This window comes from Salvelinus fontinalis, chromosome 22 (assembly GCF_029448725.1).
Source record: "Salvelinus fontinalis isolate EN_2023a chromosome 22, ASM2944872v1, whole genome shotgun sequence".
NCBI classification, from domain to species: domain Eukaryota; kingdom Metazoa; phylum Chordata; class Actinopteri; order Salmoniformes; family Salmonidae; genus Salvelinus; species Salvelinus fontinalis.
In genome coordinates, this window is record NC_074686.1 from 3,121,988 (window position 1) to 3,134,600 (window position 12,613).

Below are 12,613 nucleotides of genomic sequence, written 5' to 3' on the forward strand. Positions count from 1 at the left end.
AACCTAGCTTCCTCTGAAAACCCCGCTCTTTAAAACGCCGGCTACGTTAGGTTAAGTCAAAGGGAGAGCCAGGTGGAGCTGAGCTCCAGCACCTCATGGGTCCAAAGAGAAAACTAGGATCAACTCAGTTTTGGGATACGGTTGAACATAATAGCCCCGGCCCTCGTTTTATATTTAACCTTTATTTAACTAGGCAAGTCAGTTAAGAACACATTCTTATTTTCAATGACGGCCTAGGAACAGTGGGTTAACTGCCTGTTCAAAGGCAGAACAACAGATTGTGGGATTCGAACTTGCAACCTTTCGGGTTACTAGTCCAACGCTCTAACCACTAGGCTACCCTGCCGCCCCATTGAACCTATTGAACCCTGGCTCAACTCCCTCCTGTAGCCGTACCTTTTTACTGAAATATTTGGGTGTCCAGGGCGAGTTGACTGCAGCCCTCTGCCTCTCCTCCCCTCGCTGGCGCTCCTCCAGACGCCGCTTTTGTTCCGTGGCCTCATCAATGTTCCCCTCCTTCAGTGACTTGGTGACATGCTGCCATAACCGCCTACACAAACACAAAGAACATGTATATAACAAACCCGCCACGCAGCTGACAAGATAGCTACTGTTCTGTATACGCCAAGTCCAGGGAGTCCCGCCTTGTTTCAGTCCTGTTTGGTGCGTGATAAACACCACCCTGGTCCATTAAGGGCCCAAAAACACAGCACCTAGGAGCATCTTACCTGGACTCGTTCCGTCCCTGCTTCTCCACAGGCCGGAGCTTCTTCTTGATGATTGGCAGTTTGGTTGTGTCAATCACTTTGGTCTCCCCGCTGCTATAGGTGAACTCCAGGGTTCCGTTCCACTCCCCCTGGGCCTTGCACACAATGGTGTTGGTCGGGTTGTGTTTGACCTCTGCAGTCACCCTGAGAGGAACACACAGCAGGCATGTTCAAAAGATGTACTTAGTGGCCACCCATCATTGCTCAACATTACTCTTATGATACATTGTACAGCCATAGCAATATCGAATATTGAGACTGAGGTTAAAGTGCAGACTGTCAGCTTTAATTTTAGGGTATTTTCATACGTAATCGGGTGAACCGTTTAAAGATTACAGCACTTTTTGTACATTGTACAAAAAGTTGTCCCCCAAAAAATGTTACTTATACAGTATGTCTCATATTCGTAGCACACAATGACTACATCAAGTTTGTGACTCTACACACTTGTTGGATGCATTTGCAGTTTGTTTTGGTTGTGTTTCAGATTATTTTATGCCCAATAGAAATTAATGGTACATTTGAGCCACTTAGTGTAAATAAGAATAGAATATGTTTGATATTTATGCCTCTAACTTTCTCACTCATCATTTATTCACGATTCATTCATGATTATCCATAATCATGGTAGTATCCCCATTAATAGAGTAGAAGTATTTAAAAACATTCTATTGTTAATTACAATAAAAGTACAGCAAAATGACAATCTATTATTCACCATTCAATTATATTGGGCACAAATAACATTCGAAATTACGACATTCAAATAATTTCAATACAGAGCATTCAAATCCTCTCTCAATTCAATGGGCTTTATTGGCATGGGACACATTTCCAAAGCAATATCTCTCCCTCGCTCTCACACACATATTCAGAGACCCACCTGTGTACCTTCCCTCCATAGAAAGGCTTGGTGTGGAACGTGACAGTGGCTGAGTAGCCACTCTTGGCACAGCTGATGGTGACTTTGCCACCCAGCTCCACCCATGGCACGGTGAGGATGGAGCGGGCGTAGGCACAGGGCAGTGTGAACACATACTCCTCGTCATGCTCCAGGAGGCACAAGGTCCCTGGGCAGCAGAGGGGAAAATATCAAATCGCATTTTTGTCACATGCTGCCGAATACAACAGGTGTAGTAGACCTTACCGTGAAATGCTTACTTACAAGCCCCTAACAAACAATGCAGCTCAAGAAATAGAGTTAAGAAAATATTTACTAAATAAACTAAAGTAAAAAATGAAATAAAAAGTAACAAAATTACATAACGAAGCTGTATACAGGGGGTACTGGTGCCGAGTCAATGTGTGGGGGTACAGGTTAGTCAAGGTAATTTGTACATGTAGGTAGGGGTAAAGTGACTCAAAGAGTCAGACCAGATAAAGGTGAGCATCTCACTGGTTCAAGTCTGGTTCCAGGCTGTTTCTACTGTTGCCACCTCTTCCAACCATTGTTCATGTTTGGTTAAGACAATGAGTGACAACTGACAAGAAGTTGACATGATAGCACAAACAGATCTGGGACCTGGCTATACTAGTGTAGCCAAGCGCCAGTCACTAATTTACACCAATGTCTAATAAAACTGTACATTCCGTAGAATAATGCAGAAGATTTTGCAGAGACTAGAAGGGAAATACCGTACGTGGGGAAAAAATCCTTTGCAAGATACAGTATCTCCATACCATAAATATACTCCTCTAGGATGAATATTTTCGCTGGGTAGAAGAATGCCTGTGAAATGTTCACTCTTCATTAGTGTTTGAGTTGAACAGAAAAAAAGTGCCTCATTAACAACATATGGTGGGCATCAACAACCAAGGTTTTCCCAGTTACTCTGGCAGAACGGCGGACACCCACTGTGCACGACCCCGCGTCGCCCCATGCATTGATTTCTCTCCCTTTGTGATGTTCACAGACACATCTCTGCTCAGACCCCAACCAAGGAGCATCAAAAGTCGTGCTATAAATTCTCAGACAACCCAAAGATTCCTTGATGCCCTTCCAGACTCCCTCTGCCTACCCAAGGACGTCAGAGGACAAAAATCAGTTTACCACCTAACTGAGGAACTCAATGTAATCTTGCGCAATACCCTAGATACAGTTGCACCCCTAAAAACATTTGTCATAAGAAACTAGCTCCCTGGTATACAGAAAATACTCGAGCTCTGAAGCAAGCTTCCAGAAAATTGGAACGGAAATACCGCCACAACAAACTGGAAGTCTTCCGACTAGCTTGGAAAGACAGTACCGTGCAGTATCGAAGAGCCCTCACTGCTGCTCGATCATCCTATTTTTCCAACTTAATTGAGGAAAATAAGAACAATCCGAAATTTATTTTTGATACGGTCGCAAAGCTAACTAAAAAGCAGCATTCCCCAAGAGAGGATGGCTTTCACTTCAGCAGTAATAAATTCATGAACTTTGAGGAAAAGATCATGATCATTAGAAAGCAAATTACAGACTCCTCTTTAAATCTGCGTATTCCTCCAAAGCTCAGTTGTCCTGAGTCTGCACAACTCTGCCAGGACCTAGGATCAAGAGAGACACTCAAGTGTTTTAGTACTATATCTCTTGACACAATGATGAAAATAATCATGGCCTCTAAACCTTCAAGCTGCATACTGGACCCTATTCCAACTACACTAATGAAAGAGCTGCTTCCTGTGCTTGGCCCTCCTATGTTGAACATAATAAACGGCTCTCTATCCACCGGATGTGTACCAAACTCACTAAAAGTGGCAGTAATAAAGCTTCTCTTGAAAAAGCTTTTTAACGTATCGGCCTATATCGAATCTCCCATTCCTCTCCAATTTTTTTGAAAAAGCTGTTACGCAGCAACTCACTGCCTTCCTGAAGACAAACAATGTATACGAAATGCTTCAGTCTGGTTTTAGACGCCATCATAGCACAGACTGCACTTATGAAGGTGGTAAATGACCTTTTAATGGCGTCAGACCGAGGCTCTGTATCTGTCCTCGTGCTCCTAGACCTTAGTGCTGCTTTTGATACCATCGATCACTACATTCTTTTGGAGAGATTGGAAACCCAAATTGGTCTACACGGACAAGTTCTGGCCTGGTTTAGATCTTATCAGTCGGAAAGATATGTTAGTCTCTGTGAATGGTTTGTCCTCTGACAAATCAACTGTAAATTTCGGTGTTCCTCAAGGTTCTGTTTTAGGACCACTATTGTTTTCATTATATATTTTACCTCTTGGGGATGTCATTCGAAAACACAATGTTAACTTTCACTGCTGTGCGGATGACACACAGCTGTACATTTCAATGTAACATGGTGAAGGCCCAAAATTGCCCTCGCTAGAAGCCTGTGTTTCAGACATAAGGAAGTGGATGGCTGCAAACTTTCTACTTTTAAACTCTGACAAAAACAGAGATACTTGTTCTAGGTCCCAAGAAACAAAGAGATCTTCTGTTGAATCTGACAATTAATCTTGATGGTTGTACAGTCGTCTCAAATAAAACTATGAAGGACCTCGGCGTTACTCTGGACCCTGATCTCTCTTTTGACGAACATATCAAGACTGTTTCAAGGACAGCTTTTTTCCATTTACGTAACATTGCAAAAATCAGAAACTTTCTGTCCAAAAATGTGGCAGAAAAATGTATCCATGCTTTTGTCACTTCTAGGTTAGACTACTGCAATGCTCTACTTTCCAGCTACCCGGATAAAGCACTAAACAAACTTCAGTTAGTGCTAAACACGGCTGCTAGAATCCTGACTAGAACCAAAAATGTGATCATATTACTCCAGTGCTAGCCTCCCTACACTGGCTTCCTGTTAAGGCAAGGGCTGATTTCAAGGATTTACTGCTAACCTACAAAGCATTACATGGGCTTGCTCCTACCTATCTTTACAATTTGGTCCTGCCGTACATACCTACACGTACGCTACGGTCACAAGATGCAGGCCTCCTAATTGTCCCTAGAATTTCTAATCAAACAGCTGGAGCCAGGGCTTTCTCCTATAGTGCTCAACCCCCCTTGGGTTGTGCCGTGGCGGAGATCTTTTTGAGGTATACTCGGCCTTGTCTCAGGATGGTAAGTTGGTGGTTGAAGATATCCCTCTAGGGGTGTGGGGGCTGTGCTTTGGCAAAGTGGGTGGGATTATATTCTGCCTGTTTGGCCCTGTCCGGGGGTCTCATCGGATGGGGCCACAGTGTCTCCTGGCCCCTCCTGTCTCAGCCTCCAGTATTTATGCTGCAGTAGTTTACGTGTTGGGGGGCTAGGGTCTGTCTGTTATATCTGGAGTACTTCTCCTGTCTTATCCGGTGTCCTATGTGAATTTAAGTATGCTCTCTCTAATTCTCTTTCTCTCAGAGAACCTGAGCCCTAGGACCATGCCTCAGGACTTACCTGGCATGATGAATCCTTGCTGTCCCCAGTCCACCTGGCCGTGCTGCTGCTACAGTTTCAACTGTTCTGCCTGCGGCTATGGAACCCTGACCTGTTCACCGGACGTGCTACCTGTCCCAGACCTGCTGTTTTCAACTCTCTAGAGACAGCAGGAGCGGTAGAGATATTCTCAATGATCGGCTATGAAAAGCCAACTGACATTTTACTCCTGAGGTGCTGACTTGTTGCACCCTCGACAACTACTGTGATTATTATTATTTGACCATGCTGGTCATTTTTGAACATTTGAACATCTCGGCCATGTTCTGTTATAATTTCCACCCGGCACAGCCAGAAGAGGACTGGCCACCCCTCATAGCCTGGTTCCTCTCTAGGGTTCATTCCTAGGTTTTGGCCTTTCTAGGGAGTTTTTCCTAGCCACCATGCTTCTACACCTGCATTGCTTGCTGTTTAGGGTTTTAGGCTGGGTTTCTGTACAGCACTTTGAGATAACAGCTGATGTAAGAAGGGCTATATAAATAAATATGATTTGGGACTCATGGACATGGTGATTCCCCGTAAGGGAGGACGTTAAAGTGAACTCTGATCTACAACATCTCTTCACCTACATCACCGTCCAGTCTGTTTGGTCATAAGGCCATATAGGACAAATTAATAATCCCACCAGCTACTGCTCCTCTGTGGGTTGACCTATTGCTTTCATGTCTTACTCATGAAATCAATAATCTTCCACTACCAAACAAAACCTATGGGGGTTATCACTTTAAACCCTATAGTGAACCATAGGGAAGCATAGACAATGGATTCAGCATCCATTCAATGCCATCGCGCTCTACTGTTAACTATCTTATGAGCAGTCTAACTCTTCCGGAATGGGACGGATTAAACGTGTTGCCTGACTCTCTGTGGTCACTAAAGATCCCATGGCACTTATCGTAAGAGTAGGTGTGTTAACCCCGGTGTCCTGGCTACATTCCTAATCTTGACCCTCATACCATCACGGTCACCTAATCATCCCCAGTTTACAATTGGCTCCTTCACCCCCCCCCCCCCCCCCTCCTCAACCCTGTAACTTTCCACCAGGTCGTTGCTGTAAATGACACTGTGTTCTCAGTCAACTTACTTGGTAAAATAAGGGTTAAATAAATACAATAAAATACATATTATTGCTAACTAGTAGAAGAGTTTTTACATATCGTCCCTTTAAGCCAAATTTTTGTGAACTCAAATTGGTTTCGCTTCATTTTTTTGTGCAGTTTGAATACTGCAAAGGAACTCAGACCCCCTCAAAAGAGCCCCGAAAGCGAACCAAACGGAGACCATCTCAAGAGGTGGTCTGAGTTCGGTTCGCTTGAATTTCACGGCGCGGTTTGCTTGTCATTATTCCTGCACCGCCCCATTAGACTACTGCAATAAACCCTCTGATATTAGTGCCAAAATAGAGAGATGACATTTGTGCAGGTTCGCAAAAAGAAAAAAAAATGGCTGTTTTTGGTTAGGCCTGTTGATTAGTGATTGTCAAGGATGCACAGAAATTCCAAGAGCGCTTCATAAGCTGTTTATTCGATTGTGGGGTTGGAATAGGGTGAAAAGACGACAGCATATTTGGTGACAATCACAACATAGGGTACAAAATCCATTCCAGCTCTTAAAGGGACGGTAGCCCTCATTGGGTGTACAATTTCCGATTACAGCATTATTTACCTCTGCAGTTTATTCTGTTACCAATAACATTTACATGTTAAATAGTAACTTCTGATTACAATGATTATGTCTCATCTTTTAACTAAATGCAATCTATTAGCGTCCAATATGTAAGTCGGTATATCTAGCTGTGTGATAACACATTCTGATGGAATGGCTTGTCCAGCATTTTATAAAAACCCAGAGTGCATTGAGTGAATGTTGGAAAAAGATCTTGGTTCCATTCTAAACAGAGCAATGTGAACGCAAAGATGACTCGGATCACAAAATAGGTGAAGTGAACTGGTAAAAGAGGTGAGTCCCTCATTCAAAGGCAGTGTGAACACAACGAAAACTTAGTTGTTTTGCTTGGTTTTACCCCAGAGTTCACTTTAACGAGGAATGAGATCTGTATGTGACTATCTGTGAAAACACCCTAATAGAGTCAGGAGAGAAATCATGTGGAATGTCATCACATGACTGGCTGGCATATACTCGTTTGGCTATATTACAAGTGGGAAACACTTCCTTCACAAATCGAGCCCTGTCCTCGACCCTTTGGTCTTACCTTGTCCACCTCTTCATACTGTGTATGCAATGTACTGTACTATATGTCCAATGTCACTGAATGAATACTGTCTTTGGTCGAGAGCATAGAGGCACAACATAATCATTTAGCATGTATAATACCGTCAGTAAAGACACAATTGATCCTCTTTTTAGCTAAACCCCCACATTGACCCACCGTGCAGTCCACGACAACCCACCGTGCAGTCCACGACAACCCACCGCCACCGCAAATCACAGCAGGAGCTGATTGACACATGCTTATCTCGCCATCTGACATCATCTTAATCAGCACCAATCAATGCAGCACAAAATATTGTCCGCTTCAAAAAATATTTTCATTAGAGGCACAGTACTCAAAGATGCCAAACCACACAGGCCTCTACATGTGAGAGGGTCACCATTGTGCTTCACAAGCAATCCCAAAGTGAATGCACAAATCCTGTGGTATGACTCACCAGGCATTAGAAAAAGGTACGCCTGAGAATATTTTCTGGCCGTGGTGAATCAGGATAACATGTTTACAGATTCAGTCTATTCTGTTCCAACCGGTTCCTGTTGTATCCCATCAGTGTGACTCATTCAGAAAAGCCTACATTGTGGCGTCATGAGGGCAGATAGAGGACTCATGTATTGATTGTCATCAGAGAACTTGCATACTCTTCCATAGGACTATGCACAATGGATAAGTACAGTACGAGAGTAAAAACTGGCTGCAGTAATCAAAATTGTTGAAAGGTTTTAAAAACAATTCTAATACATGCAACAGTTGGACAATGGATGAAGATACTCCAAACTTTTACAATGAAAAAAACTCCATCAGATATTGACTTAAATATAAACATTTCCTGGCAGGGGCAAATCATTTATGGAGCTCAGGGATTTTGGTGGGAATTCAGGTATTACAGTTATTGTAAAAATCTCACTTTTATTTCCTCTAAAGGTATCAGGTATTTTTTTAAATATTGTGTTAAAATAAAAAATAGTAGTACTCTAATTTGCATAAATACATGTGGGTATTCTTTTTGCATATATGAATATATTAACATAAAGGAGTGGAACAAGGCTGCACTCACCTGCTCTGTCTAGGCCTGCCTGCACTCGCCTGCTCTGTCTAGGCCTGCCTGCACTCGCCTGCTCTGTCTAGGCCTGCCTGCACTCGCCTGCTCTGTCTAGGCCTGCCTGCACTCGCCTGCTCTGTCTAGGCCTGCCTGCACTCGCCTGCTCTGTCTAGGCCTGCCTGCAATCGCCTGCTCTGTCTAGGCCTGCCTGCACTCGCCTGCTCTGTCTAGGCCTGCCTGCACTCGCCTGCTCTGTCTAGACCTGCCTGCACTCGCCTGCTCTGTCTAGACCTTCCTGCACTCGCCTGCTCTGTCTAGGCCTTCCTTCATTCACCTGCTCTGTCTAGACTGCCTCGTTAATTACTGTTGTTGTCACCTTCTGTTGCATAATTCAACAAGTGCAGGATACCCTCGGATTGAAAATCAACACGCTTGGCTCTAGATTACTCCTCTCCATACATACTTTACACTGTATGCGATTTGAGAAATAATATAACTATAATTCGAGTCTTCCTTTTCAGAATTTTTTTTTCATTTTAGCGCATCTAATTTGTAAAATAATTACTTTTTTCAATTCCACAAAAAATTGACATCCATCAAAATAAAGTTGTCTGTCTTCTCTTTCTTGTGATGTAAGTGTGGAGACGATGCGTTTAATCCCAGACTAAGCTTTAGCGTTCTCATAGCTGCAACGGGACGACAATGTATGTATTCCATTGGGACCATTTCATGGGTGTGTTTGACAGGTTACATGGGGAAAATAACGACAGGCAAGAATATGAAAGTAAAATGAAAGCAATCAAACCAGCGATATTTAAGTGACAAGACTTTTGCACCCCTCAAACACAGGAAATAGATGGCTGAAAAACACAGATCCTCAGGTGGGCGGGACATGCGCGTTGCTAATGCCATTTCAAACTGCCACCAACTGTATCTCCATGTATATTCCAAAACATGAGCATAAGCTTAAGAAAAGTATATGATTTGAACTCAGTCATGTACTTATGGTGTCAGCTTTTAGCTGAGCCTCAACGAACCGGAAGCGCATATTTTCACTCACCTTCCCCTATCATGGACACACCAATGGACATGCCCATGAACTTGCTTCTCGTCCACACGTGGGCATTGACACACATCCTCCTCTCTGGGCACTCGCAGTAGAACCCCGAGACAGGCGGGTGGTGGGACACCTGCTCGGCCATGAAGCGAACGCGGTAACACTCGGCGCCCGACGGACCGTCCTGCTGTTGGGTGTTGTTGGGGCCCCTGGAGGCTGGTTCCCTGGGGCCCTGAGACCTGAGGGGCCTCACTCTGTCCCGAGGCACCTCCCAGGAACAGTGGAAGGTCTCGCCCAGCGCCGGGTTGTAGGGCTTCTTGGCCACAGCTCCTTTGCGGCCCTCGTGGAAAGCGGTAAGGTAGTACTCGACGAAGCGTACGATGCGGTCCTCCGCCGTGGCACCAGCCGTGATGGACAGGAACATGTCCGGGTGGGCCATGAAATTAGCATACATCTCCAGCAAGGAGCGCTTCTCCAGGATGAACGTGGGCAGCACCACCTGGTAAACAGGGCGGGAGGCGACCGTTGAACTACATGAGGGAGACACTTCACTAGAGTGCTGATAGGGAACAGTAATAGCCATCATTTGAACTAAAAGCTTTTTAATTGTCATTCCATGACTGTTTTGATGCCATTGATGATCATATTCAACTGAGCAGGCTAGTGAAATGGACATACCAGCACATAACTGTAATCTGTACTTCCTAAAACAGGAATCAAGACATTCCTATTCAGTCAGTGAACCAGTAAACATTGTGTTGGCTATACCAGCTCTAACGTTCCGAGGGAAAACTATGACGAGAGAGCAGGCTGTCTTACCCGGGTGAGGTCCATGCCTAGTTTGAGCTGGGAGAGGAGGTGCAGGATGATGCTCCGCTGGTCGTCCAACACGCCCAGGTCCTCTTCCTCATTGTCCTCCATGTCAGTCACCTCCTCACTGGGGCTGATGGCCTCCAACCCTGCTCGGTGCTGCCGGAACAAGAGAGAAACACTTGGCTTGTTCATTTAGCTGACAATCAATGCTTATAAGTCCCATGCCATTATTTTATAGTAAGATGAATATAAATTAACTTAGCTGGGAAAAAATGTAAAGGATTTTTTCCCATTACGGTACACATATGATGTGGCTATATTGAGCATAAAGTGATCACTTGAAACCAGCGGCGTAACCACGGGTAGGCCTGCAGTTTGATCTCAGGCCTACCCCAAGTAATTATTACTATTATTATTCAATATACTTTTTTTTGCATTTATTTTATTATACTTTAAAAAAATAAATGCATGTGAGATTTATTTTCTATGGGTCATTTTAATATAATGTAACAAAGAAATAGTCCACGACAATCAAGTTGGCCTCCAACGGTTGGTTAAAAATGGTTTTAAATCATACGGTGGTTTACCTGAACAACGTCACGTGAATAAACTTTGTAGCGCAGAAGCTAGCAAGCTCTACCACGCTAGCTTACTGGAATTGACACACCAGCTAAACTCATTTAGTAGTTCTAGCTATGGCAAACCAAATGTCGATCGCTATGTTTTTCCACAAAAAAAAGACACCTGGAGGAAAAAGAGTGTGTGCCAGAAAATAATTTGGATCAATCTACCGATAGCTTCCAGAATGAGACATTAACAGGTGGCGCCAGGATAGAAACAACCGCAATCACAACCGCCAATGCCACGTTGAGCCAGGCATGCTTGCCTACCCCACCGTCTCCTCTCGTTGTTGATGCTGCGGGCGGGGGTGAACCTGCAGTCGGTCCACCGACAGATGTCTGTCATTGATGAACCAGCCTGTCAACCAAAGCTAGCAAAGTTCCCTTCGAGTATGATAAATGGCAAATCACACTGCTTCTCTTCAAGGTGGTATGACCACTTCGTGTGGATTGAGTATGGTAAAGCAAAATATGCCATTTTTTAAAAGTTTTGTAGGCACTTTCCTGGGGAACATGTCGAATTCAGATTTGTACGAGATGGATTTAATAACTGGAAACTCACAAGAAATGCTGGCTGCAAACACGAGAATAGCAAATGACATGCTAGTGCCCTTGCAAAACGTGAATCCTACAAGGCGACCCATGGGCCTAGAAGTCATGGGACTGAGTTGAACCAAATCCATGGTGATGCAAACATGGATTCTATAGAAAGAAACCGTGCACATGTTAAAGTGGTCAGAGATATTGTTCTAATGTGTGCAAAGCAGGATATTCCACTCAGAGGGCATATAGAAACCGATGAGGCAATCAACAAAGGTAACTTTTTAGAAATCTTCAATTTCATCTCAAAGTATGACTCAGAAATACATTACCGGCTTAATGAGCTACCTCACAATACCACGCTTATGAGCCCTGACATTCAGAACGAGTTGCAGGAGTGTGCAGCGTCATTGTTACTGTGGAGGATAAAAGATGAACGTTCACTCTGCGCCTCCCACGTATTTTGCCATACTAGAGGATGAATACAAAGATCAAATCTAAACGAGAACTTCTTGCTGTGTGCATCCGATACATTCATGCTGGAATGATTAAAGAAAAGAGCTGTTGGGTTTACGGAAACCGCTGATTTGTCTGCACAGGGAATTTCTCGGAAAATACTTGAAGTGTTGCAACCCCCCCTGGAGTTGGATCCCACTCTGTGCGTGGGTTTTTGTCCTACTAAAGCAAACATTTAAGCAAGCGGTATATGTGCATTGCAACTCCCACCGTTTTGAATTTGGTTCTGTGCACCGCGGCAAAAGTGTCGGAACATGTCAGTACTTTTTTGGAGACAGTAAACCAGCTACACACATTTATGAGTGGATCCCACAGACATGCTCGATTCATAGAAGTACAGAAAGAGTTGCATCCCGATAGACCGTGTATCGAGCTAGAAACATCCACGGATGTACGGTGGAGTTCAAAAATCAGGGTCTGTGAGTAAAGTGCTGTTACCGCTAACGTTAGATGTCATTTTAGACGTTCTTGCAGATTTTTCCAGAGGCTTGCGGACAAACCAAATTAGAAGCCGATGCCCTCTTACAACAAATCCAGAACAATACGTTTGTATTCCTGTTAAGTCACGTTTAGTAAATTGTTTGACACTGGTGATTTTGCTACGAAGCTCTACATTAT

The 12,613-nt window shown here is 43.9% G+C and overlaps 1 protein-coding gene across 1 annotated transcript in view; it reads right to left on the reverse strand.

Moving 5' to 3' along the window:
• The window catches only part of LOC129819552 (oxysterol-binding protein-related protein 10-like), a 121,269-nt gene that overhangs the window by 2,036 nt on the left and 106,620 nt on the right, over window positions 1-12,613 (reverse strand). The window contains exons 8-12 of the mRNA XM_055875903.1: window positions 10,326-10,475; window positions 9,510-10,005; window positions 1,651-1,837; window positions 729-911; window positions 397-550 (exon numbers count right to left, since the gene is read on the reverse strand). Of these exons, the coding sequence (XP_055731878.1) occupies window positions 397-550; window positions 729-911; window positions 1,651-1,837; window positions 9,510-10,005; window positions 10,326-10,475 (1,170 nt within the window). The remainder of the gene's footprint in view (window positions 1-396; window positions 551-728; window positions 912-1,650; window positions 1,838-9,509; window positions 10,006-10,325; window positions 10,476-12,613) is intronic.